This window comes from Rhipicephalus microplus, unplaced genomic scaffold (genome assembly GCF_043290135.1).
Source record: "Rhipicephalus microplus isolate Deutch F79 unplaced genomic scaffold, USDA_Rmic scaffold_18, whole genome shotgun sequence".
In the NCBI taxonomy this organism is placed as follows: Eukaryota; Metazoa; Arthropoda; class Arachnida; order Ixodida; family Ixodidae; genus Rhipicephalus; species Rhipicephalus microplus.
In genome coordinates this window covers 10,868,811-10,896,120 of record NW_027464591.1, presented here as the reverse complement: position 1 = coordinate 10,896,120, position 27,310 = coordinate 10,868,811, and the positions used below count along the sequence as shown (strand labels likewise).

Sequence of the window (27,310 nt, the reverse complement as noted above, 5' to 3'; positions counted from 1 at the left end):
GCAATAAGAAAAAAAAGTGACCAAGTATATAGGATCTCCAAATATCCTGGTGCTGGGAAAAATGTTTAACTCTCAAACTCGATTAAAAATATGAAGCCCCAACGACGTTAAAAAGCCATAAACGTTGATGTACGTATACGTTATTCACAACGCCGGATGTTTGACTAGCTGCTGAGCTACGGCTAAATAAGTATTCAAAGGGCACCAGAAAAGCACGAACGTGGTGTGAAGGCCGTTTCCTCTTTCGCGGCCTACAGGAGCATCTGCCCTGCCTGTCATTAACACTGGGCGGTGTTGGTATACGTCTCACTACGTTCTTGTCACTATAGCAGAATAAAAATGTCCCTATTGTACACGTAGACCAGCTGAAAGCCATTTCAAGCTTTGTTGATCAACGTCCCCGTGTATTTCTGCTGACAGTTCGCCTCCATAGATCAATGAGAAAGGCCACTATGCGAAGGGCTCTTTTACTGCGTATGCTTATCGTGTTGAGCTCGGTTCTGCAAAAGCTGTTGTGCGGTAAATTTCAGATATGCGGGAAAACACCAGGTAAGTACCTCTCTAATCTTGTGACGTGGTGACGTATGAGCAAAACGTAGTTAGCGTAAGCAACTATGTTATCAAAGGGTACATGGATAAAGGCGACATGCTGTCACAGTGTTGGAATTATTGTTACAGCTCTGAGATACTGCTGTACTGGGTTGCGAGGGCATACGAAAAAATTATGTAACGGGATCAACACTTTTACCAATTTTGATGTGGGACTTCATAAAACAACTGATATATATGTTTACATAACACGTTTTTCAAAAATGCAAGGAATCTGAGAAGGTGAACGTTTAATAGTAGCGAAAGCGCAGAACATATCAGTCCTCCGGTTATAAGCTACGATTCCCCCCCCCCCCCACCCCACCCAAAAAATATATCGTTAGTTTGGTGACAGTTAATATCATGTAGAACATATTGCAAGGAGCCATGAATCTTTGTCGGCTAGTCTAAACACTTTGGTGTCCTCGAAAAACCCCAAGTATGACGAATGAACCACCGGAATTGATCAACATCTATTATAGAATACAGCAAGCATGAGCGTTGAATGAAAACCGTGCTTGGTGAAGTGGAGCACGTGAAGTGCGTGAAACAACGAGAGAGAGGGAGATAGCAAGAAATAGAAAAGACAAATAGAAAGACAAAGAAAAATATAGAGAAAAAAGGCTGAAAAAAAAAGACAAGCAGATGAATAAAAGCAAATAAAAGGAATAAAGAAATACAAAGATACAAAAGTAAAGAAAAAAAAACGTAGCGAAACACAGATAAATATTAAGCGACATGACAAAAAAAATACCACAATACATTACGCAGAGAGAACGAAAGAGAAATAGAGGATGCGTAACAGAGGAAGACAGAAAAGAAAGCAGAGAAAAAGAAGCAAAGAAACAGAACGAGAATAAGATGAAAGAGCGAGAAAGAAAAAGAAGTAGTGACGAAAAAAAGAGAAAAACAATCGAAGAGAACCGGGGCAGAAGAGCAAAACAAATACAAGAGACACGTAAAAATTAGAAGAAAAGAAAAAAAAAATAAACAGGGACGAGGAAAGCTATCGAGCTTTGCACTTCTTTCAGGTTTCGCACCCGTACTGCGAAGCTGCCACCATCGGTTTTTAAAGATGATAGTCTTTCTTGGGGTATTTCAACATAAAAATTTTGGTCTGTGTGTACATTTGTCTGTTCGTCCGCCTTAACGATGCTTCAAACGGCATCAAGCGATACCTTGAACGGCCAACCACATCCGCAGTGCCCACCAATACTGCTCAAGTTTCAGCGTGCATATTTGTGCGATTGTCAATTACAGAGCAATTATTGCGCGTATCTGAGGTGCCATAACAACACGTCAATATTTTTTGCATGTGTGTCTTCATACTGAGAAGGCACACTTAAGTAAATATAAGGAGTGTAGCGTTAATCACGCTGCGCTGACAGTGCAACACTAGGCTCAAAAAGGCAAGTATTTTCAACGCTTTGCTAAAACGCCACGGTGGTGGCACCTGCCCATCGTTTTATACAATCTGCACCTTATCGCCTCCGAGACAGGCACGCATCTTTCTCCATGGGCGCGCACGCCTTCCTTCGTTTTCGAATGTAACTGTCAGATAGCGCTGGTGTCTAATACCCCTGTCACACGAGAAAGTCTGATGTCATTTGAACCCAATGACATTTACATTTAATGCCATTAGTTGGATGTCACACGGGGACATCTAATTTCATTAAAAGAAAATGACTTCAGAAAACGAATGAGCTAGCCGAACTCATTCGAATTAGTTTTCGTCGAAAAGGTGTACTCTCGCCGGAAGAGGGCTGGAAACATATTATATATGAAAGTGTTAGTGAGTCAAAACAAGTATTTTCATGGTTTTAATTTTGAGTACTGTTCAATTTTTCTGCATACAATTCAACCGATCTATTAGAAAAAAAATTGAATATTCTTGTTCACAGCGATATTTCTAAAAGCGTCGCTGGCCATGTTGGCCATGTGCTGAGTGATTACGCTAGCCTCGCAGCTGTCAGGTAGCCCACAGCTGACTCGCAGAACCTATGTCTCCCATCTCGTCAACGTAGGTGGATAGCCACACGCAGCCTACGCCGAAAGAAAAATGCCGTTGGGCAGAATCTGAAACTTTCACTCTGATAAGATTATGGGAGGACCACCAAGGAGAGCTTAGACGTGTTAAACGCAACGTGGAGGTTTACGCTTCTTATCCGATCAGTGCGAGAAGTTGCAGCGGCTTCCTCGCACTCAACCATGTCAGCCATAATGAACGTTTACCACGTGATCTCGAAAGTGATAGTAGCTCCAGTTTCACCTCAACTTCGTATGAGCGAGGAGCTTTTCTTCAGACATTTAAAAAAAAACTGTATATTAACTTTTCATCCTCAATTTCATTCACGTGGAAACATTTTTTATACTCTTTAGTATACATAATCTATTTCTTACACACGTTGTGACTGTTTTTTTAACAGTGCCATCTTAGCGTCATCGCGATTTTTATCATTTACAAATAGCGTTATATTTTCCCGTGTAGCAGCACACGTCCCCTAATGTCATTTGATGTGTCAAATGTCATTGAACTAAAATGACAATAAAATTTTTTCGTGTGACAGGGATATAACATGCGTCGACGCACTAGTTCACCATCGCTGCACGAATTGAGACCACAGGACACCAACCAGTTTGTCGAGCCTCTCTAACGCAGCACTTCCGGAATACAACTCACCGATTTTTTTTTCGCGCAGAACAACAATTAAACCTTTTCTTCACTCTCTACACACGCAAGACTATCGTCTTTCGACAACATTTGCAGTGAAACATGCAGATACGGGGCCAATTTTTTTCTTTTTCCGCATAACAGCCTGCAGTAGTACTGCACTCAGTAAAGGGCCCCATTTACCCTATAATGAGTTCGAAATCCCAATATTTATCCTTGACATGTTACATATGGCTAAATTTTATGGTGACAATGTTTTCAGACAAGGTGCGATTGACCTGTGCAGTCACAGTTATATATTTCTTCCTAGATTGAGAGGAAATGAGTGCCCCGGGAAATATTAGTATGTATCATCCTAGTAAAAGTTTTTCTCGACTCGACAGTTTTCTTTCAAATCTACAAATTACACTGTTAAGTTGAAAGTCACTCGCAGGCACGGCAGCTACATTTAATAAGTGATAGATGCAAGGAATGCCCATGTGCATATATTTAGGTGCACGTTGAAGAACCCCAAGCCGACGTTATTCACCTGAAGTATCCCCCCTCTCCACCCAATGCTGTGCCTCATCATGCCATTGCGATTTCAGCACGTAACATTCGTGCAATTAGAAATACTGTATACAAACATTTCCAAGAAAGGTTTTTGTATGTTTTGGTCATCATTTAGAAGATTTCAATTTCGCTCTCTAAAGATTACAGACGAAGTCACTGAAATTGACGCGCAGGCCATCTTTATAGAGATGATTTTATGTGCTGAGTCTACTTGCCCGAGCTTTGCCCCTTCGTTAAATGGTGTCCATTCTTTTAACTCTAAGAAAGGTAGGCTATGGTGTGGTCGCTTCTTTCTTCGCAGGTGGCGGCGCAGCAGACAGCAGTATGGTAGCGAGCACGGTAAACAAGTTAGGCACCCCAAATAACAACGAACAAACGTTTGAAAGGCGGTATTCACTGAACGTGGTGACAAAGAACGTGGAAGTGATGGTGAAAAGTTCACTCGCGCGCCCAATGCGTGCACAACGCAAAACTCGAAATCTCTTCAGGTCTCGCGCATGCGCAGTGACTTCCAAGCTGTTACACACACACACACACACACACACACACACACACACACACACACACACACACACACACACACACACACACACACACACACACAAACACACACACACACACACACACACACACACACACACACACACACACAAGTATTAGTGTTTTTCTGCTAATTACAAATGCCCACGAAGTACAAAAAATGGCAGCATATCCACGGAGTGAATGATGGAGAGTGGGGCGAAGCATTCATCCGTTCATGCGTCCGTCTGTGTGACCGTCCATGCGTCTGTTCGTGCGCCCGTCCCTGCGTTCGTTCATGCATCCGCCCCTGCGTCCGTTCATGCGTCCATCCATGCATCTGTCTGTGTGTCCGTTCGTCCTTCTAATAAACACTCCAAGTCCCACCATCTCGCATCTTTTTATCATATATTCCCCATATAGAAGCACCGCCATTCAGTGGACATTCCAAGGACTAAACGAGAGTTGGCACACGCACACTTTCTTACGGCTTGCGCTTCGGGTCTACTTCCCAGCTTTAACCACCTCGAGTTCATGATATATACTAGTTCATTGTATTCATGGCACTCGGCCCAATGCTCGCTAAACCTTTCTAAAATCAAGGAGGTTACGCCCAGCGAGTATAACGTAGCAACCTTTTCCTGTCAGATAGTACTCAATGTACATGCCAGTGGCTGCTAATGTGAAATGAGAGACAGGAGGATTCAGCTTTTAGTTTTTTACGGCTTGCGCTTATCTGCTTCCCCCCTTTAACCACCTCGAATTCATTCATGGTATATACTAGTTCATTGTATTCATGGCACTGCGGCTCAACGCTCGCTAAACCTTTCTAAAACTAAGGAGGTTACACCCAGCGAGTATAATGTAGCAACCCTTTCTTGTCCGATGGTGCTCAATGTACATTCCAATGGCTGCTAATGGAGATCGCAGCGTGTGCGTTGACTAAAAGCCGAATGCTCCTGTCTCTCATTCCCCATTAGCAGCCATTGGCATGTACATTGAGCAGCAATTTTTATTGTTAAACAACGCACAGAAGAAATCTCTCACCAGCACCACCTTGGAGGTCAAATGCTATACCTATTCCAAGTATGTGCCACTGGTAATTACGTACTACGAGGGATGCACAAGCCACGCCATAAGGAGCTTCGTGTTACCAAGGGTTCCGTGTTGACGTCCCTGCGTGTTCCACGTCAGGGACGTCCTCCTCATCTAGCCATGGCGCCATCGACGTCGTGGACGCCTTCGAAGGCGCAAGCCTTCGACGTTGTCGTCCCTGCGGGGACTAGTCCGGAGACCGTCGTCGACGCGACGGCCTCAATAGTTGGCCTCTCAGAGGTACACTGCGTTCAGCACATGGGAGGCATGAACTTCCAAGTAACTGTCAAGAGCATGGCTTCCATGACTCTCATCGTCGACGCTGGCTACCTGACCATCGGTGGCGAGCGTATCCCTGTCGTTCCCGTCGGCCCGCAGGTAACTAACGTCGCCTGCCTGTTTTTACCAGCCTTCGTCTCCAACGAGGTACTAGTCCAGGCTTTGTCCCCATACGGCAAGGTATTGACTGTGACCGCTGGCGTCATGAGCGCAAGACGCGGAGTTCTCACAGGCACACGCTATATCCGGATGGAAATGAGTCCCACAAATCGCGTCCCCAACTATCTTCGCGTTTCTGGTCATCGAGTCACCTTCGACTACCGCGGTCTGCAACGTGTTTGTCGTCGGTGTGGCTCTAGTGGTCATTATCGAGCACAGTGCACAGCACCATTCTGTGGTCGCTGTGGTGTGCACGGACACGAAAGCGAAGGTTGCGACCGCCCCTGCCGACGTTGTGGAGATAACCACCCTACCACCGTCTGTCCTGTGCGTCGTTCATATTCTGATGCTACTGCAGGGACCTTTCCTGCCCTACCGTCCGTGTCACCAACGGCAACAGAAGAACGAGAACCAGGAGCTGTACTAGAAGAACGCCAGAATCCGATTCTGAGAGCTCCATTAAACGATGAAGAAGTGTGCAGCTTGGCCAACTCGAGCGTGCCACGTCTGCCAATCTCAGCGACAGAAACAGCCACCGCGATTGACCTCGCGTCTGTCCCAGGCAAACATGTCATGCCATGTTCGATGCTGGCGCAAGCCGAGAAAGAAACGCCGGTAAGCACTGAGGCACCAGAGTCATCGTTAAACCTAGCAGTTGATTGCCCAGAAGACGCCGACGTTGCGAGATCTACGGACGCTGGTGTCTCACCAGGAGCAGAATTGAAACCGAATGAGCAAAGCCCATTGGATCATTCCGAAAGCCAGGCTCGTGACTCTCTGGAACAAGTAGCAAGACGCCATGGGAGTTCTTTACTGACGCGTCTCGACAAGCAATCCGTGATCAAGTTCGTTGGAGGCGGCGACAACATTAACGCTGCAGCCCTACCACCATCTGATTCGTCCGACAGCAGCTTCAGCCTCGAAGTCGACAGTAGCATCGGACTCCCTTCTAGCCCAGACGTATGTGACGTGGAAATGCAAGCCCCGCGAGAGGTCAAGCGTGCTCACAAGTCTGGCACCAGCTCGGACGGCACCCAAGATAGCCGCTTCGAGTTCCAGCAACCAAAGAAACCTCGACCCTCTTCTGGAGGGTCGAATTGTGCTGTGTAGGGTACGTACTCCAGTTCCCCCGGAAAGATCCCCGGGGTACACCGAATTGAAAAACACGACCAGGTCAGTCATCCACCTTTTTTCAATATGGCTGACACCCTGAAAATTCTTTCTTTAAATGTTCAAGGGTTCCGTAACCCAGTAAAGCAAGCCGAGGTTATCAGCATAGCCCGCGCAGAACATTGTGATATTCTGTGTTTACAAGAAACAAATTTTTTCACCATTGGCCACGTTCGTGCATTCAAACGCGCTTTTAATTTAGACTGTTATTTTTCCTTCGCTACATCTCGCTCCTCTGGAGTCGGAATTATTATTTTTAACCGCGCTCTTCTGCGCAATCATCATGTTTTCTATGACGGGAATGGGCGGGTATTGGCTTTTGACTGCGTCTTATCATCCTTCAAGCTGCGTGTTTTGTGTATTTATGGGCCAGCTCAATCAGCGATGTCTAACGATTTTTTCCGTGACCTGGACGTGTATTTTCTAGACGGTCGTCATGTCATACTCACTGGAGACTTTAATTGTGTATTAGACACGCGAGCTGACGTGCAAGGTCCAGGATGGGGTCGCTCTGATTGGAACGCGCGAGAGCTGCGTCGCCTAGTGCACCATTTCTCTTTGACAGATACGTACAGACTAGTGCATGGACCACAGTATGCCTGGACTTGGCGGCGTAGCACGTCGTCTAGTCGTTTGGATCGTTTCTATGTGCCGAGCGCGCTAGCTTCTTACGTATCGCACTCTGACGTAGTAACATTACCATCATCGCCTGTTTATATATCAGACCACCGACCAGTGACGCTCGAGGCTCACTTTCCCTTTTCATCATCAGTGAAACCTTGGCGTCTTGACATCCGCATTCTGCACGACGCGCGTACACGCTCCAGTTTATCTAGAATCTTGCGCGCCTCTCTTTCGGGATGCGGTCCGGAGGTGTGGGACGCGCGTAAGACGCAGTGGCGTTTACACTGCTCAGTAGCAGGGCGGGCCCTTAGACGCCGTACGTCCGAAGAACTAGCGGACACTGCAACAAAGCTGCGTATTGCTCTTCGGGTTGATCGACTAACTCCCTTGATGCGCGCATGGCAGCGAGAGTTAAGGGGTCGTTTTCAACGCCTCATTGCAGCTTCGTCATTGACGGCGGCTGCTTGGCGTTGCAGACGTAATCCTTGTGCTCATCCTGAGGTTCTACGATTTGCGAAAAGCTCGCTTCTCAACCCGTCGAGTCGACTAGGAACTTTGGCAGCCAGATTCTTACACACTGCCTTACCGCCGACACGTGATCAATCAGTTTTCCTAGCTCACTTTGCCAACATGGCTCGTACGACAATGTCATCACATCGCGGTACCACCGAGACAGCCACAATGTTAAGTAGGCTCCCTCAAATTTCATCTGAAGTAGCTGAACAACTATGCACAAGTCCGTCAGCTGACGAAGTGAAAGAGGCACTGTCTTCCATGAAGCGTGGCTCGGCCCCCGGGCCGGATGGGTTGCCTGTTGAGTTTTATTTAACGTTTTGGGACGACATTGGTGCCCTTTTTACCTCTGTTATTTGCCGCTGCTTCGAGAATTTTGAATTTCCAGATAGCTTTCGCGATGGTCGAATTGTTTTAATACCTAAACATGACCCATCGTCAGTTCGCCCAGAGGAGTGGCGACCAATAACGCTCCTCAACGTTGATTATAAAACTTTCGCGGCAGTTATCACTCGGCGTTTGAGAAGCCTGATGCCCTCCTTGATAGGTCATCATCAGGCGTGCTCTATTCCTGGAAGAGAAATCCACAGTCTCTCCTTTGTTACGCGCGATATAGTTGCGTACACGTTAGCAAGATCAGCTCGGGGACTCTTGGTTTCACTTGACCAGGAAAAGGCATTCAAACGCCTCGAACATAGCTTTATATTTAGCGTAATGGCAGCATTTGGCTTCTCACAAAACTTCGTCGAGCTTCTCAGAAACGCATACCGAAATATACGCAGCACGTTATTTCTTGATGGTTTAGAGAGTGCGCCATTTCCGGTTACCCGTGGTGTTCGCCAGGGGTGTCCTCTATCCCCTGCGCTTTTTGTATTCAGCCTCGAACCATTCCTTCAATCGCTAATCGCTGATCCTTACGTTAGAGGCCTTCCTCTTCCAGGTAGTGGTACCGCGACAGTGACAGCATTTGCTGATGACATCACGTTGTATTTGAAGAATGAGGACAGTTTATCCCGTAGCCTACGACTTTTTACTACGTACGGCACGATTTCAGGTGCTGCGTTAAATTTTTCCAAATGTCGATATTTATTCATTGGTTCACCAGACGCAAGTCTAAGTTCCTTTTTCGGTCTTCAAAAAAGTGACTCTATTCGTATTCTGGGGCTTGATTATACTTGCTACGGCATATCAGCCTCCTTGTGGAATTCAGTAGTCGAAGATGTAAAACGACACGTCCGGGAAGCACAAGAGTATGATTTACCGATGCTCGAAAGAAGGTATCTAGCACAGACGGTGTTTTGCGGCCGTGCATGGTATATATCTCATGTCTTACGGCCCCCATTACAAATCACCAGGTCGTTGCAATCCCTCATTGGCTCCTTTTTCTGGTCGGGTGGAACAGAGCTGGTTTGCCGAGCAGCTCTTGGGCAACCGAGAAACTGCGGTGGATTCGCATTCCCATCCGTCTCTGTTCGCTGCCGGCTACTTGCCCTACGATTCTTACTTCGGTTGTTGCATGGTGATCAGTGCCCCGCGCGTGATCTCGCCTGCTACTTCTTAGGCACCAAGTTACGCTATTTACTACCAGATGCACGGCTTAATTCTGCACCACAAACACTTCACGTACCTGCATTTTACTCAACGGCAGTATCTTTTTATCGACACGCGCAGCAGGTTTGTCCCGATGTGGACATTCTTGAAAGCCGCATTGTAGATACAACGGCGGCTCTTCTGCTTCCTCTGGTTCCTCCAGCCCGTCTAGCACGATCGAGACAAGTCTCGTGGAGCGCGATAACGGCATTGTTTTTGCCTGGTCACCTCCGTGACTTTATGTGGCGTCTTGGATGGAGAGTACTCCCAACACGGGACAGACTGGAGAGGTGGGGCATGGTCCCATCTTCCACTTGTCCTAACTGCCCGTTACAGGAGTCTAACCAGCATATGCTGCAGCAATGTGTCATTGCAAAGGTGTTTTGGAAGTCAGTTAACACTAGTTTTCGCGGCCTAGGTGTTAATCGCTTTGTAACATCTGGTCGCTGCCCGCGTAGTCGCTTTGCACGCCTTCTCATAGCTGCGGGAGCTTTTTGTTTATGGCGTAATAGGTGCGAAGCTGTTGCGGCAGATCATCGTCGTCGTGCTCTTTTTCCAATACTGGAACGCCTCTACTCTGAACTCATATCGTTTCTGTCGGAGGAATTGTTCTTCCTTGGGGAGGAAGAATTTCTGCGACAATGGTCGTGCCGCTTTCTGTCCGTAGTTGACAGACGCGTTCAATTAGTTTTCCACCTGGCCTGGTTCCTATAGCCAGGTCACCTGTCAATGTCTGATGGGTGCATGTAATCACTATGTGCTTACTATTTTTATGTGTTTGTGTGTGTTCAATATGGGTGTTAGCTCTCCTATATATGCATTTCATTCGAACGCTGTAAGTTATGTAACCTTTATGAATATTAATACCTGTTGTACATATTTTCTAACATCTTCACCAAGTCTAGTAAATTCTGTACATATATCATCATGTACATTGTCCATATTGTGATTAGTGCATTTACGTAGTATATGTACAGTTATTAGTACAACGGACTATGGACATGCTACGGACTTGGACACTTTAGTTTAAATGTGTAGTGTATGTTGTGCTTTGTCTTTTGTTTGTTATTGTACCTGTTATACAGACGCTTGTCTCTTAGGTTTGTTTCGTCCTATGAAAGAATAAACTTTTTCTAAACAGGAGCTTCCCCATTAAAATACCACGTGACAAATCTGCTCGCGCGTTGGTGCGCACGATGATTCTAGTGTTTCCTAACATTCCGCGTACGAATGACACGCTGCCCTCGCACCGGTTCATGGCAGCGATAAGCAGTCACAACGGTTATAGTTTTTGTGACCGATAGCAAAACGTGTTCATTATGAAATCAACATCATCGTTGCGACCGTTCCGAGACAGCACATTGGAGCAAATGCTGTGATCGTTCGTACACGGAATGCTAGGGTGCACTAGAATCATTGTACGCACTGGTGCACGAGCTGGTTTGTCACGTAGTATTTTTTTGCATTTTGCGGGCATTTTCAATTAGCAGGAAAACACTAATACCCAAGAGACTGACTAATACCCAAGAGATATAATGTTCAAAACTGTCTAATCGGACGTTTTGCAAACCAATGTAAAACTTCCTCATTAAGCTTCTTTTTTTCTATCTTCGTTTTTTCCTAAGTTAGTTAATAAAACATATATAATTAAACAATACTTGAGAACACCAAAAATAGTCTGACAAACTCCAGGAAACGGTGAGCAACATGCATTTGGTCGCGTCGTAATTGCGTGTGCCGGCATGTTTCAGAACTCTGGCTAAAGTTACCTGGCACACCCTGTATATTCGCCAGTTCTTACGCTCCGTTGTAAAGTGTGTTTGTTTGCTACATTTAGCAAAATAATTTATCAGCCTTTCACAAAGCCCTTCATCAACATTCCCCTTTGGTTCACGCAGTGCGTCAACCTTTTGACAAAGCTCTATCGTTTTAACTATAAATGTTTTGTTACATAGCGTTCTCAATCTGTTACCTAACACTCCTGAAAGGCGTTTTACAGAAATAATGTGGGCTTACCGGACCTGATGTGATGTGACCTGACCTGAGTTGACCCCATTAGAAAACTGCCTCTCTTTGAGCACCCGTTCAGTTGCTTATTGTGTCGTCGTTTCTACTGCCATTTACTCGTTGAGCGAAGTGCCAGCTGAAAATATTGAACTAAATGCAGCAGCTCTTAACGTGCGGCTTTGCTGCGCAAAAACTGAGTGAATAACCGAACCAGAAGTTGCGGGAACATAAACCTAGATTGGGTGAGATAAGAATTTGTAATGTGTCTAAACAAAAAAAACAAGAACAAGAGCATACGTGTGCTTCATAACTAAATTTCTTTGGTCAACAGGCCTTCTCACGGCATCTCGGGGCGCGGCTTTTGCCAGCAGGTATGTTCAAAAGTGTGGAAAAGATATTATTTTGGGCTATCCTTGGACAACAGCCAAGCTCAAACAGGTAGGCTCCCGATGTTCTAGCCAGGTGGCGCTGAGTTAACTCAGGTCTATTGTGCACCTGTAGGAGTTGTTTCTGTCGCAACATTCTCACAATATTAAAACTAAACCTTAGTATATGAGCGACAAATTCGGAGCATTCCATCGATCTGAATGGTTCCCACTATCCGTGGAAACTTGGATCACTCTCGTGCGACACCTGTAAGAGTGAAATGCGCTAATGTAATGATGGTCTGCTCACGTCACTTTCTTATTCACTTGCCGTGTATTTCAGATCTCTTAAGAAAACATCAACCGTGCCGTTATGAAAAGAATATCTGTGCCGGAGTGAGGAAACCGCAGTGGCCATTTTGAACCGCTGTCGTAGGGCCCCTACCCTAAGTATAGTTGTTCTCTGAGTGAACAACAGCTTAAAAAACTAATATGAGGGAAGAGAAGACACACACAGCGTTGTAACAGTGTCAAGTGTTTGATATATTTGCTGGTTCTGTGTTTTGTGCTGCTGTTCAACGGACATGCATCCTAACCAACTGATCCAGTCCACGTATCTGCTTCATTTGCTCAGTGCCTACTATACGCTATAATCTAAGGTTGCAAGTGAACACGCGCCTGTGAGGCAATACGTGACACGTATGTGACTGACTTGACTTAAATGATAAAGTGATTATTATGAATTGCTGTAGCCCTTTGTAATGTATAGAAAGCATTAATTGACATGCTCGTTATTCTATTCACGCGTGTGCTGCCTGGAGCGATCCTACGTGTCCACCCCACAAATCGCGTCTGTTAACGTTGCTCTTTGAGCGATGCAACACCTGTAGATGCGCTTTTTCTAAGTATGTTTCCTGCAGTGGCACATCTTCATAATAGAACATTCGACTGCCACCCTGAAGGCCTGGATTATACTTCAGTTGGAACCCTGACATATTCTTAGCAACCATCGGTATTCCTCGCTGACTGTCAATGCTACTGACACCGGTGCCGCATTTTCTATGACGCTAAGGTACTCTGACCCGCAGGTGAAGGAAACAAATCCCGGCTGCGGTGGCTGCATTTCTTATGAAGGCAGAAATGTTGTAGGTCCGTGTGCTCAGATTCGGATGCACGTTAAAGGACCCCAGGTGGTTCAAATTTCCGGAGGCGTCTTGGCGTCTCTCATAGTAATATGATGGTTTTGGGACGTTGAACCAAAAATATCAATCAATCTATCAATCATTTTCAATTACACAAACTGCCAGCTGCGATCACGTTGAAAACTCTCGCCAGACTACTCTGATCCATATTATGTACGTAAGGTCTATAGTTTACAGGTTAAAAAGCCCTAGCTAGAAGGCAGCTGCCAGCATCAGAGCTGTAATTTACCTTTTTTATTGAGTGCTGAAATTGAAAAAAAAAAACCTTGTCTACATTTGTGGACGTTCAGTTCTTTCATGTCTATTGCAGGTTTCAGAAAAGGGTTGCCTGGGCTTAAGCCTGTGCTATGCTCACAATGAACACAAAAGGAGGAAGGTGAAATATGAACATTCACGCATAAAAGTACTCATATTCAAGCACCTTTTTGAGAGATAATTTAGGCACTTTATATTGAAGTGCACTGTTCATTATTACGAGATCTGACGTTTTAAGCAACTCAACAGAGAGTTCTTGCGAGTCACCTTTATATAATAAAAATCTTCGTAAGGTGGCATTGATTTGGCTGCCCGGTGTGCGATTTTTCGTGTATATCAAGAAGATTGATTGCTGATGCAGCTAGTTCTGTATAAATTTAAGAGATATGTAAGCAAAGTATTACATCTTTAATGGAATTTAAGATTATTACAGCATTGGATCAGGTAAGCATAAGCTTGCTGCTGGACCTTCAAGACTTGTGCAATAGCACTAGAAGCAGTGCAATGCACTAGAAGCATTGTTTCTGCAGCATCCTCTCCCGTAAACTGCCCCCAAGGTCTCAGCCTGAGCCAGTCACATCGCCACGTCATAATATAGGTCTTCTTAATGGTACGAAATTCTGCGAAGAACTGCGGCGTGATAGTTCAATGAGTGTTGCGCAGCTTTTGCACTTCAACGTCTGTGGCGAATCAGTGGCTGTTTCACAATAATAAAACTCGCAGGGTTAATTATGCATTCGCTGAAGACCACATGAAAATTAAAGCAATGTTCTCTGTTTTTCTCAATCGATGTAACAATCGTCCCTCTAACCCCTCAATAAGCACCCTGGACCACGGTGTAAAACACTTTGGTGTAAAAATGGCAGAAGAACAAAATCAATATTTAAATCAAACTGTTCATTCGATTATTTCTGCGCAGAGCGATCTAACCTTCAGACAAGGAGTACGAGAGTGCCTGGTGAGAGGCATGCGAGCAATTTACATCTTAAAGCCTGTAAGTAAACCTTTGTCCACCGCTGATATACACTTGCGTGGATATCTGAATCAGTGCATCCGATTAGCACTGTGAGCTTGTGTGTAGTCTAATGGTATACAGCTTAAGAGCACTGACTTTTGGTGAGTTTGTTTCGCGCAGCAGAACAGTATAAAAAGCGCGCAAACACGGACAGATGCAGGTCAGGACACAAGCAAATACTACATTATAAATTTCCGAAACCTGTCAGACGTAAGGAGGTGCACCACATCCTCTAATAGGGGGACCAATTAATAGCTTCCACTTCGCAACGTGTTGCAATAGCTTTCACGCCATAGTGGGGCTTCTACGACTGGCTGTCTCGAAGGTTTTTTGGCGCTTCATGCCACATGCAAACAATATGCACAGCGTTCCATTACCGCGGTGAAAGAGGGCATATCGTGAATTTCATTACACGGGTTTTAAGGACCACGAAGTCGTCGTGTTTACACCAAGTGCCATTTGTCAGTTTTCTCACTGTCAATTCCTAATACCGTGCATGGGCTTTAACGTTTAGCCACAAATTATAGTCCAGATGTGCTAGCCCTAGCAGCATTGCGCCAGCTAACCCTGCTTGCACTGTGTTTCCATAAAATTCAGGTCTTCACTATAACGTCAATACTAGCATTACGGGCATGACCACGAGCTACTATCTACATGTAATTGCAGTCGTCGTGTCTGTTAAGATCAAGATGTACACGCCACTACTTAATTCTTGCAAGGACTTCAACGCAGTTACTAAGCTTCACCAAAAAGCCCCAAAAGGCAGCATAGGCTGCCACTTACTGACTCCTTCGCTTGAAATAAATTCGCACAGTGCATGGGATCTGCCAGAATTTCTTAACAATATCATTACTCTTCCATGTACTAACGCAGAAGACGTGCTGTTCCGTGTACGCTAAAGCTCAGCTAAGATCACGGCGGCGTCTGTGGCACCTTGATTACGTGCCTTGGTCCACACAGCTCGCACGTTGTTGTTGCAACGTCGGTAAAAAGCTTAAGCGGAAGACTGTATAGTGGTGTGAGTTCGCGAATACCTACAGCATGTTGTGCAATATAGCACTCTAATTGAGAGAGGCAATAAATATATTTTACATTGAAGTAAACTATAGCATTTACATAGTATTCATCGCGAATGCTGCAAACCTTCGTTTTATGCTTCGCCTCCATTCGAGCTCACGCTCCAGCACATTAGAAGAATTCGTCAACACAGCGACTCAAGCATACAGTTTGTCACAGTAGTGAGAAAGCCTGCGGGCCTAAAAGGACACTAAAGTCAAATAACTGTTTATGTCAGAGTGAAAGCTCAATGTATGACAACATCTGAAATGACCTTATCTCAACAACAGTTATCACCGCTAGATGTGGTGGCTGCGTGCGACATCACTGCACGTTCGTGCCTAGAACACCGACCATGCGGAGCAGGGCCTCTTTGTTGTGCAGCGGTGCAATGGTGGACGGACAGGGGGGGGGGGCGAGCATAGAACGATCTTTTCTGCCTGCTGGCCCCACGTTGCGCGTGGTGTTAACATTAGCTGACATTTGACCAATAATCAATCGTTTACTGCCGGAAAGCATCAAGTTTACCAAAATGAGTTCCTTGCTGTGACTGTGCCATCGAAATCTTCAAGGGCTCATTTTTCTTAGTAAGACACAATATTAATTAAGACTAACAGACAATATTGCCAACAAAAATAAGTTTAGGGGATGTTATTATCGCGTTAATGTATGGAACGAAGAGTGGAGGAAAGCGGTCATGGCAATCGGCAGCGCTGATTAGCGCTCCCAAGTTAAATGCACATATTTACCCCATAAAATGGATGTACATAGTTATGGCCGCTGCGGTAGCTTACTTGGATGGAGCATCGGACGTGTTATTCGAATGTCGTAGGTTATATATATATATATCCTCGCTATATACTATGCTATACTATACAAATCTATTCTATGTCCAGCTAATCTGCCTGGATAGTCGATTGATTGCAACGCTATCCTTGCGATCGTGCGGACGTGGGGTCAACTCCGCCTCGACAATCATTTATCAGTTTTTCTTTCTCTGTGTTTCTTGTCTCTATCTCTTCATCTTTAGACCTTTGCTTATGTCTCCGTGAACTCGTTCTTCTCGCGCATCAGATTTATAGCATCCCATTCAGAAACAGTGCAACTTGAAGTAGTTACATTGCAAATACTTTCAAGTTGCGCTGTTCGTACATTCACTTATGCCCTACCAACTCGCCCAAGGTTTCACGCTTCTGACGATTGGGCGCTCGTATGTGCCACAAAAATTGGGCACTCATGACAATGGTCCACTAAAGCTTAAAAGAGCACTGACATCAGATTTACTCATGCCAAAATTTTTGCGCCAGCGAGTAGCTATAGACCTCGTAGCACCGATTCGCGACTTAAAACGCAACTGAAGGATGAATAACTATGACTTTTATTGATTTATAGCACTGGTATTTAGCACTATTTAAAACGACCAGCTATCCCGCCATTTTTGGCGCTGGGAGCACCAGATGTGGCGTTACCTCGCGTTCACCACCACATCACGCCACAGCTGACCACTTCTCCACAGAAAAGAGTGGCGTCATGCTCAGCTGCTCCGTGAACATTTCGTCTGCTAGGCGGTTACATTCAGTCATGCCCTGTCATCTGCATTGCTGTCGTCGCCGCCCAAAGTGTCGACTCGGGTTCAATACGATAATCTGGAGCTTGGAATCCCCACGATTCGTGACGTCGCGAAAAATTTTTGCTTCGACTGACCTTTTGCAGAACCGTGATTCCGAAATGAACGCCGTTCCAAGAAGCACTGCAGAGGTGCCCAAGGACGCACGCTTCAGTCATGTTCACTCGCGTGTCTCAGTTAGCCGTATTGGTGTGTTTTTGCGTGCAAAGCATTCAGGTATACGCAGAGGGGTTAATGCAATATAGCTATCGAGAATGAGCCCCGCCGCGGTGGTCTAGTGGCTGAGGTACTCGGCTGCTGACCCGCAGGGCGCGGGTTCGAATCCCGGCTGCGGCGGCTGCATTTCCGATGGAGGCGGAAATGTTGTATGCCCGTCTGCTCAGATTTGGGTGCACGTTAAAGAACCCCAGGTGGTCTAAAGTTCCGGAGCCCTCCACTGCGGCGTCTCTCATAATCATATTGTGGTTTTGGGACGCTAAACCCCACATACCAACCAACCAACCAGCTATCGAGAATGAGCATCAGCGGAGAAAAAGAATACGTTTCCTGCTTGCCAGGTACTTTCTTGCGCCTCCAGATGACCCCACCTATCCAGCCTCTCACGGTTAACACGGTATTGCCGCTTTTACGTGTACGCAAAGTCTACAGATGAACTAAACTTCAACGATACCTGCGTCTTTTTTGTTAGCAATGATATCCGACTATACGCTGTTTCACTTTCGATAGCCTGTGGTCGTGTTAATGTGTAACATATGCGTGATATGAAAAGACACCCTCATTGCACTTTTTCCATGCTTTGAACTAGACGACTGCAACTCACCTGCAACTCGCAACGATTCCTCGACATGCTGACCGACAAGCACACGTTTAATCATGCTCTTTTCTTTGGCCGTACTTTTAAAGGTGCTGTTTATCTTGATAATTTCTCGAAATCGTTTAAACCAGTGCGCCGAAGATCAGACGCGACGAGCGAGTGCGTTTCTGCGCTTCAGTGCCAGTCGGCGCCAAGATTAGAACACTCGAATCGTACACGTCATGACTACTAGGGCATATTCACTCAGGATAATATTTGTGGAATGTATCACACCGCACACGTAGCAATAGTGTCGATGTCGCAGGGCAGTCTATTTTCTGTTTTTTCTCTTTACTTTTCCACGCTGTTTGACATCGAATAAGAATAACTTCCACACTACGAATGACGTTCAAATTTGGCCAAAAAGACCAAGAAGACTTGGTTATGCATACCAAGCGATCGAATGATGGGCACATCTCAATCTTGAAATTTATTGTCAGTGCTCTTTTAAGCGAACTAAATGGTGGTCAACACAGAATGGGGACTACACGATTGAAACCCTCCTCTTAACCGCCTGTACAAAGTGTTTCGCTGGAGATTAGGTACGTGCACGTTCATAAGACAGATCAAGCTTTATCGACAAACAGGCAGCAAACCTTGACCGTAAGAGCTGAGTTGCAGTAATGTCAAGGGTTTTAGACATAATTAGTTGAGTTTATTTATTTACCCAAGTGACAAACACACGGAAAACGCATTGTATACGCGGCTTGGTGCGAAGAAAAAAAAGGCTGTATGTCACAGCTTGACTGGGCCCTTCACCCACTGAACAAAAAATCTGTCCCGAGATTACAAAAATATTCACGAAGTATTATAGGCAGCGAATAGCGACAATACCAAAAAGAACGCGCATGTGGCCCATGACAGCAAATAATAAAATAGCAACATTGAAATACATATAAGCCTTTTCATAACAAAACAATATATGAACGATTGAAACGAAGTAACCACAAGAAAAATCACCCATTGTCACAGGTCCCGTTTATTAGGGAGGCGATCGCCGGGCGAATTCCAAGGGCCGAAGTATCGGCCCCCCCAAGCCGCACCACGAAAGCGTGGACAATTTAGAAGTGGTCCTTTTTGGCGTGCCAGCAGACGCCGGCTGTGGCCCAAAGAACAAGTCAGAGCTGAGAGTTGATGAACAAAACAAAATTATATTCTCAATAATGGCAGATCATAAACAATACACAAGTATGCACACTTCACAATAGTTGAATACAATATGACACCAATCAAACAACGTACTAGACAGTAGAATCGGCCACACTCGAAACAACGAATACAGACAACAATACGCACTACAATGCAGTCGCATGCATTGAACAACCAAGACACTTGAAGACTAAAGAGATAGAAAACCTATTCAGTCAAAAGTTCTTGAAACAAAAGTCTGGATGATACTATTCCGAGAATCACTCACTCAAAGCCCAGCGTTGTTGTCGTTCCACTGCCCCCGAAGTTTCTCTTCCAAAAAACCTCTGTCGTTCCGCTGCCCCGAAGATTCTTTTCCAGGAAACCTCTGTCGTTCCGCTGCCCCCGAAGTTTCTCTTCCACGTGAGGTGGAAGTTTCTCTTCCACCTCACGTCTTCACTTGGCCGCTCTCCAAGTTTCAAACTTCTTCGCCGGAAGCACGTCATCTTCACACACGCAGCGGTTGCCACGCGTCTTCGCTCGATCGCGGTAGGCACACGCTCTTGCCTGTAGCTCGAGCCTTCACCCCTCAGGTGGAAATCCTCTTCTTCTCCTGCTTTGTCCCTATGGACAAAACCTCCACCGACTACATGGCGGAATCCCTATGCGTTCTGGCGCTAACTTCCGTCTTCTCCTGATCTCCCATCTCGGCTGCTCGATTCCTTCCGCGCGAGATTCCAGAAAGTTGTCATCATTTCGTCGGCGCAATACGCAGTGAAGGCTGGGGAGAGGGCGAGACGGTTCGAAGGCCGTCCGCGCCAAATGACGCAGCCCGGCATCACCACGCCCCTTTCCATCTAGAATTTTCTAGGGCCTGCTCGGCCGCCGATGTGGGGTGAGGAGGTTCGTCGGCGAACCCACGCTTCCGAGGGGAGAAGGGTGCGCGCCCGGGAAGTCTTTGGATGCTTGTTTTCTTTTATTATCGTTGACCTCGCGGCGTCACTCCAGCGTTTCGTCGCGAGAATTTGGTGGCGCGCCCTTTTTGAGCGTTCGTTCTGTGACACTTCCCCCCACTTTAAGAATATTATCTCATAATATTCAAAGCCACACAAACGAGCGCGAACAGTCCCCACACTCTCAGAGACTGTAACATAGTCCGTCGCTCATGACACATCACATTCACAATAGATCACTCAATACAATTGTACATTACAATTCAGTCTCACAACACAGAGAATATAGACACAGGTACATGAATACAATACTCCATCACATACTTCAAGCAATAGAAATATACAAAGGTCTGTCTCAATAAAACAATTGTACAATACTATAAATCACGTCACAGCACAAACAATTCGACACTTGTGACACAGGATAACAACACAGTCAAACGCATTCCGATTTGACCTCAGCACCTATTCTAAGTACTTCGAGCTGCGCTTGCGCCCTTTCTTGCAGTGCTCTCTCGATCTTTTCTTGTTTTTCATCGTTTTGTTACGGCGAGCCCTTTCCACCGATGATATCTGAGGCGGCGTCTCAGCCATCGTTGTGACTTCCGACATTGTTAGCGGGTCATGACGCTCAACTGATCTTGTCCGATTATTTACTCGCTTGTTCATGTCCCGACATTTATCCTGGCTGGCCGACTCCGTCACCTTTACACTGTCGCTCGGTTGAGGTCGTGCCGACGTAAGTCCAACTGCCCAGCACGTGAACTCATTCAACACGATCATCTTCTCATTCGCTGCCTCTTGCGCCCAGGCTTCACCTTGGGCTCGAGTGAAATCCTTCACGCGATTGTTTTCTGCTCTATCTCGCGGTCCCTGTGTCGGCGGGGGCTCCATCGTTGGGTCTTCCCCCAAACATTCTGGATCATTCGGCCCTCATGCCCCGTCGATGTTTCCGATGACGAAGTCGTACAGGGGGGTCGTCATGCATAGAGCCGTAACCTTCCCGCTGAAGTACGGGGTTTCAACCTCAATCTCTGCTTCGGGAAGCATCCAAACCGTACTGTCAATTAGGCAAACCGGTTTCGTTTTGCCTGTCAACTCACTTTCCCGTACCAAATTTTTCCGCACGATAACCGTGGAGATACCGGTGTCTCTTAACACCGTAACCTTCTTGCCCGCAGCTTTTCCAGGCAGCGTTGGCATTCCCTTCGTAACACCGGTTGGCTGTTTTGTCATTACAGCACCCACAATAGGAATTTTCTCCCCATTTTTCAACTCTACGAATCCGTCGGTGATGGTATTATCATCGGATTTCAGTGCTGCTAGCACACAGGATACCTGGTGAGTTTACTCGCACCGTTACGAGATGCGTCTGCATTATGCCCAGTCTGACCACACTTGAAATATTTTACTACCGTAGGGCTCGTAAAGTTAGTACGACAGTTGTTCGTGCGATGACCCACTCGGTTACACAGAAAACATCGCGGAACACTCTCCGGTGCAGGTTTCTTTTGTTCGGGTGCCGAAGTTTTCGAATCTTCCGGACACTCCTTCTTAACCTTGGCCAAATTAGTGCCACCTTGCGCTTCCAAGAACTGATCCGCTAATTCAAGCATGTCTTCAAGTGACTTAGCTCTCCTCTCTTTCAAGTACAGCGACAGGCTTGGGTGGCAACTAATAAGAAATTGTTCTCCTATTAGGAGCTCCCTAAGCTCATCGTACTCCTGCGCTGTCCCTGAAAGTTCAATCCATCTGTCGAAATAATGGCAAAGTCGGGTGGCATACTGCGTAGCCGTCAAACCATCAGCTGGCTTTCCTGTCCGAAATCGGTCCCGGAATCCTTCGACAGTAAATCTAAATCGCTTCAGAAAAGCAGTTTTCACCTTTGCATAGTTGGCTGGATCGGTCGGCGTCAGCCTGCCGTACACACTGAGCGCTTCACCACTCAAGCAAGTACTCAGAGCAGTTGCCTATTGATGTTCCGGCCAATTCTGGCTCCTTGCAATCGTCTCAAATCTCTGAAGGTAAGCGTCAAGGTCGTCCTTCCTTTCATCAAACGCTACGAGCAGCTTGCTTGGGCTCAAGCAGAAGCCATGATCTTCCCGTTCGCTGCTTTCAACTCTAGCTTGGATCGGAGTTTCACTTCGCTGTTGTTAACGGAGCCGCTCGAGTTCCATCTCGTGCTGCCGCTGTCGTTCCCTTTCAGCCATCTCCGCTTCTTTTTCTTCTTTCAGCTGTCGCTCCCTCGCTTCTGTTTCTTCTTTGAGCTGTCTCTCCCTCGCTTCTCTTTCTTCTCTCGCCCTTTCGGCGGCCAACTTCTCTCTCCCCAGCTCCAACTTTAGTTGCTGCTCTCTTTCTTCTCTCTCTCTCAGCTGCCAACCTCTCTCTCTCCAACTCAGCTGCTTTTTCTTCCTTGGCTCTTTCAGCTGCCAACCCCTCTCTCTCTCCAACTCAGCTGCTTTTTCAGCTTTGGCTCTTTCGGCCGCCAACCTTTCTTTTTCCAGCTCAGCTGCCTTTTCTTCTGTGGCCCTCTCTTTTTCTTCTTTTTCCTTCTAGGTGACGCACTTCCGTAGTTCGGCGCCAGAAAGACCCATCTTCTCACCAAGAGCGACTAACTTTTCGAGATCCATTGTGTCTCGCAAATAAAACCTTGCCGCGTGCAAAAAATATCTGCCTAAATCCGTATATCGGAACACTCTCCTGCACTCGTTAACAAGAACACTGAACAACACACAAAATCGTTCCGATAGCACTATCAACAACTCGAGGCTCTTTCTCACTACTTTGGACTCACTGTGCACCAAAAGGTCCTGTCGCGGACGCCAGAATAATTGTCACAGGTCCCGTTAATTAGGGAGGCGATCGCCAGGCTAATTCCAAGGACCGAAGTTTCGGCACCCTCCGAACCGCACCACGAAAGCGAGGACAATTTGGAAGTGGTCCTTTTTGGCGCGCCAGCAGACGCTGGCTGCGGCCCAAAGAACAAGTCAGAGCTGAGAGTTGATGAACAAAACAAAATTGTATTCTCAATAATGGCAGATAAAAAACAATACACAAGTATGCACACTCTACAATAGTTGAATACAATATGACACCAATCAAACAACGTACTACACAGTACAATCGGCCACACTCGAAACAACAGACATAGACAACAATACGCACCACTATGCAGTCGCATGCATTGAACAACCAAGACACTTGAAGACTAAAGAGATAGAAAACCTATTCAGTCCAAAGTTCTTGGAACAAAAGTCTGAATGATACTCTTCCGAGAATCACTCACTTAAAGCCCAGCGTTGTTGGCGTTCTGCTGCCCCTGAAGTTTCTCTTCCAGGAAACCTCTGTCGTTCCGCTGCCCCCGACGTTTCTCTTCCAGGAAACCTTACGTCTTCACTTGGCTGCTCTCCAAGCTTCAAACTTCTTCGCCGGAAGCACGTCGGCTTCACACATGCAGCGGTTGCCACGCGTCTTCGCTCGATCGCGGTAGACACACGCTCTTGCCTGTAGCTCGAGCCTTCACCCCACAGGTGGAAATCCTCTTCTCCTGCTTTGTACCTACGGACAAAACCTTCGCCGACTACACGGCGGAATCCCTACGTGCTCTGGCGCTAATTTCCGTCTTCTCCTGATTTCCCATCTCTGCTGCTTGATCAAATACCTTCCGCGCAAGATTTTAGAAAGTTCTCATCATTTAGTCGGCGCGATACGCAGCGAAGGCTGGGGAGAGGGCGAGACGGTTCGAAGGCCATCCGCGCCGGATGGCGCTACCCGGCATCACCACGCCCCTTTCCATCTAGAATTTTCTAGGGCCTGCTCGGCCGCCGATGTGGGGTGAGGAAGTTCGTCGCGAATCTCGTCACCCTAGGGGAGAGGGGCGTGCGCCCGGGGAGTCTTTGGATGTTTGTTTTCTTTTATTATCGTTGACCCCATGGCGTCACTGCGGCGTTTCGTCGCGAGAATTTGGCGGCGCGCACTTTTTGAGCGCTCGTTTTGTGACACCCATCATTCATGAAAAACCAAATCAGCTCATTGAATTCAACGTATCAGCTTTAGACAATATACGCAGATAATCAACAGTTAATTTGCATTTGTTCATAATACTTGGAAAACGGTAATGTAGTGTTTCAAATCCATAATTAGTGCGAGGACGTAGTACATGATAAGTTTCCGTATACCGAGTGACTCAACTGGCAGGATTAGGTTGCAAGGCAGCCAATGTACGTAAAAGCGTACTTCTTCAGCGTATTTCTGATTTGAAAGTTGACAGAAGCTATTATTTGTAGTAACTAGAAATTCTTAATATTCTGTATTTGGAAATATTAGAGTAGTGTGCGCATTATAGAACACACCTTCAATAAATCGCAAATCATTTTCTTGTAGTAAGACCAGGTCACTCAATGATGCTTTAGGGCCCGTAGACCAGACAAGATGACAGTAATAGTAATAATGTCACTAACAATGAAAATAATGATAATGTAGTTATGAAAACTTGTTTATAGCTCATTTACCGTTCAAATTATCTAGTATACTTTAGAAAATATTTTAGAGCTTGGCAAATGGAACATGGCCACAAGATCGCCGGGACATAAAACGTTTATAAGTGGTGCGTAATAATCACCGCCGGAGAATCGAAATCATCGCTAACCGGGCGCACGTCATCTAGCTGAACTTATACGCCGTTACTTGTACGAGTCTGTACTCAAACCATTTTTTCAATCAAACGGACGTGCTACGCGTACTAAAAACACAGAAGAAAGGCGAAATTTCCGAAGCTTCCTTCACTGTGAAATGGAAATACTGATTCGTAAGCACACATTCTTAGCACTCGGATGAAAAGAAATGTAACTTCTTCAGATCGATCTGTCGTTGGTATATTATAAGTAGCAAGGCAACGAGTGAGTATGCCCGAGTGTGGTTAGCCCGTGCGGTTTCGCCGCTTTGATGCCTTACGGTCTGGTTAGTCAAGTATTCTTGCCTCTTGGTGCTAGTGGCTACAAGAAGAACGGGTTACGTGTATTGAAACCTGGTGTTGTCACACATAAACAGAATTGTACTCAGAATGGTAGAGAATGGCCCACAGCCCATTTACACAAAACATTGTGCCCATCATACTGTGTCCATTGTTTCACAATAGGCCGTTCAGCCATCATCGCAAAGCAAGTTTCACTGCGCAATAAATCTCAAGCTCGTTATGCCCAATTACTTTTCTTGAGGTATGTGATTTTGTTTGCTGATTTTTTGGTGAGATTATGTCCCCCTATTTTGAGACATCGAACGCATAGGCGGCTCGATACCACTCGTCTTACGTCAAACTACGGAGTGCAAGAAAAAATATCAAGAGCAAAAGTAACCACTTGAGAAGGCATGCGCTGGTTTTCCTTTTGCAAAGCACTCTCTTGACTTCACGTTAAAAGCAAGAGAAAGAAAAAAAAATGTTTGTTTGGTAATAAGCTGGCCAAGCTGCTACAACCACAGAATGACTTGTGATTAAAATTTTTGGAGACAGAGCTGGTAAAGAAATTTCGGTTCAGAAATAAGTAGGCTTTGCTGGGCACAAATATTAGGTTTAAGTTAGCTAGAGAAGTTTCGGTGCTGTATGCAATTTAATAGAGCATCAGGGCTATGGTGATTTATTAAAAATTTATGGTTCTTTGTTTTTCAGGAAGCCTTCCACTTCACACAAGATGAGTTCTTTTCGATAATGCAGCATTTCAATGTAAGCAAGTGAACTTGACCTCTGAATTGACAAGTAATGTTCAAAGATACATAGAAAAAATTGACCTACTTTCACTGGTGATATCTTTTAGTATTGCGTTTATCAGTGAATAAATCTGCTTTGGAAACTATAACCCCTTAGCTGTATGGCTGCGAGTGACTCTTTTAACAAGCATATTTTTAAGCACTGGTACATCTGGTCCATTGTGTGTCTTTGGTATATACCAGATGCATATACCAGGTATATCTGTTCGTCCTAAATGCAGAGAGTTACGCGAGAAAGTGGACAGGAGGATGACCACTGCCACAGCTTATAACTGGAAGAGCACTGGATGCGTTATTCGAAGGTTGCAGGCTTGGTGCCTGCAGGTAGCAAGTTGTCTTCACGTGCAGATGGGAGCCGCTTCTCATCAGCAGCCCCAATCTACACGTTAATGTCATGAACGTCCAGTCTATTTCTTCATACCAATCTGCCTATGCCACAGTACACTTGGCTACTTCGCAATCTTGTGTTTTCGACTATTCATATTGTGTTCCTGAACCTCTAAGCCTTACCTAATATAACATTGTGAATAGTTGCTATTACATTTACTGCTACGACGTTGCACCGAAGTTGTAACTTTGTTTTCTCTTTCCTCTGTTTACCAGAATTGCCTAAGGGGTGACATGTTGCCTATGGATGTATCAGTGGCCCAGGGTCTAATGAGATACTTCATCAAGAGATCATCCATGGTGCCGAACAGATAAAAAGCCTGCTACACTGAAACAACAGCCAATAATGAATAAAAAGCCACCTCTTGACATTCATAACGTTTTGTTGTCATCATTCAGACCCTAGAATAAAGCAAACTGTTGGCGCTGAAAACACAACGCTTGGTTAATGTGTACGCTTCTGTAACAGATGTACAACTTCCAATGCACGTGAATGCCTGTTTATGAACCAAACATTTCTCTCTCGCTACTACAATCGCATCTACCTTAAAACACGTAATAGTTATATTCATTTCAATAAGCTTGATCCTAATTAGGCATACATAAATAGATGACACAAACTTTACATCCAGGGAAAACAGTGACTCCTTGATTCAGAAACTAAGTTCAACTGCACCTGAGTTTTCAAGGTGCATGATGACTGTATTGGAAAATTTATGCATCGGCGCATGGCCAGCTGAGCAAATCTTTTGAGCAACCAAGGTATACTCGCCATATGCAATGAAAGAAGTTTATTTTTGTCCTGCAGGGCGTCCTTAGCGCGTAGCGGACGTCTGCCACGTAGAGAGCAATAGGGGGGCCGCTTCGTAGGCCTGCTGGAAGACCCATTGCCGGTCAGCGAGAAGTGAGCTTTTTGTGGGACTTCACCAGCTTGTTTGA

At 45.7% G+C, this 27,310-nt stretch overlaps 1 protein-coding gene across 4 annotated transcripts; it reads left to right on the top strand.

The window, feature by feature from the left end:
* The first annotated feature begins 428 nt into the window (after nt 1–428).
* Nucleotides 429–26,735, top strand: LOC119178448 (uncharacterized). Of its 4 annotated transcripts, none has more exons than XM_037429651.2 (6): nt 429–549; nt 12,099–12,205; nt 13,645–13,710; nt 14,509–14,583; nt 25,887–25,940; nt 26,588–26,735. In XM_037429651.2, exons 1-6 carry the CDS (start codon nt 438–440, stop codon nt 26,684–26,686), a joined length of 513 nt encoding a protein of 170 aa, XP_037285548.2. In that variant the 5' UTR covers nt 429–437; the 3' UTR covers nt 26,687–26,735. The 4 variants fall into 4 exon arrangements, with proteins under 4 accessions (XP_037285548.2, XP_075739703.1, XP_075739704.1 ...); XM_075883588.1 differs by having other exon boundaries at nt 14,509–14,587; nt 25,891–25,940; XM_075883589.1 differs by lacking the exon at nt 13,645–13,710 and having other exon boundaries at nt 12,099–12,138.
* The last annotated feature ends 575 nt before the right edge of the window (nt 26,736–27,310 follow it).

Coding starts and splice junctions, on each gene's coding strand:
- LOC119178448 (XM_037429651.2), top strand. CDS start 438: ATGAGAAAGGCCACTATGCGAAGGGCTCTTTTACTGCGTATGCTTATC. Junction 550..12,098: donor GATATGCGGGAAAACACCAG/GTAAGTACCTCT, acceptor TTTGGTCAACAG/GCCTTCTCACGGCATCTCGG. Junction 13,711..14,508: donor ATGAACACAAAAGGAGGAAG/GTGAAATATGAA, acceptor ATTTCTGCGCAG/AGCGATCTAACCTTCAGACA.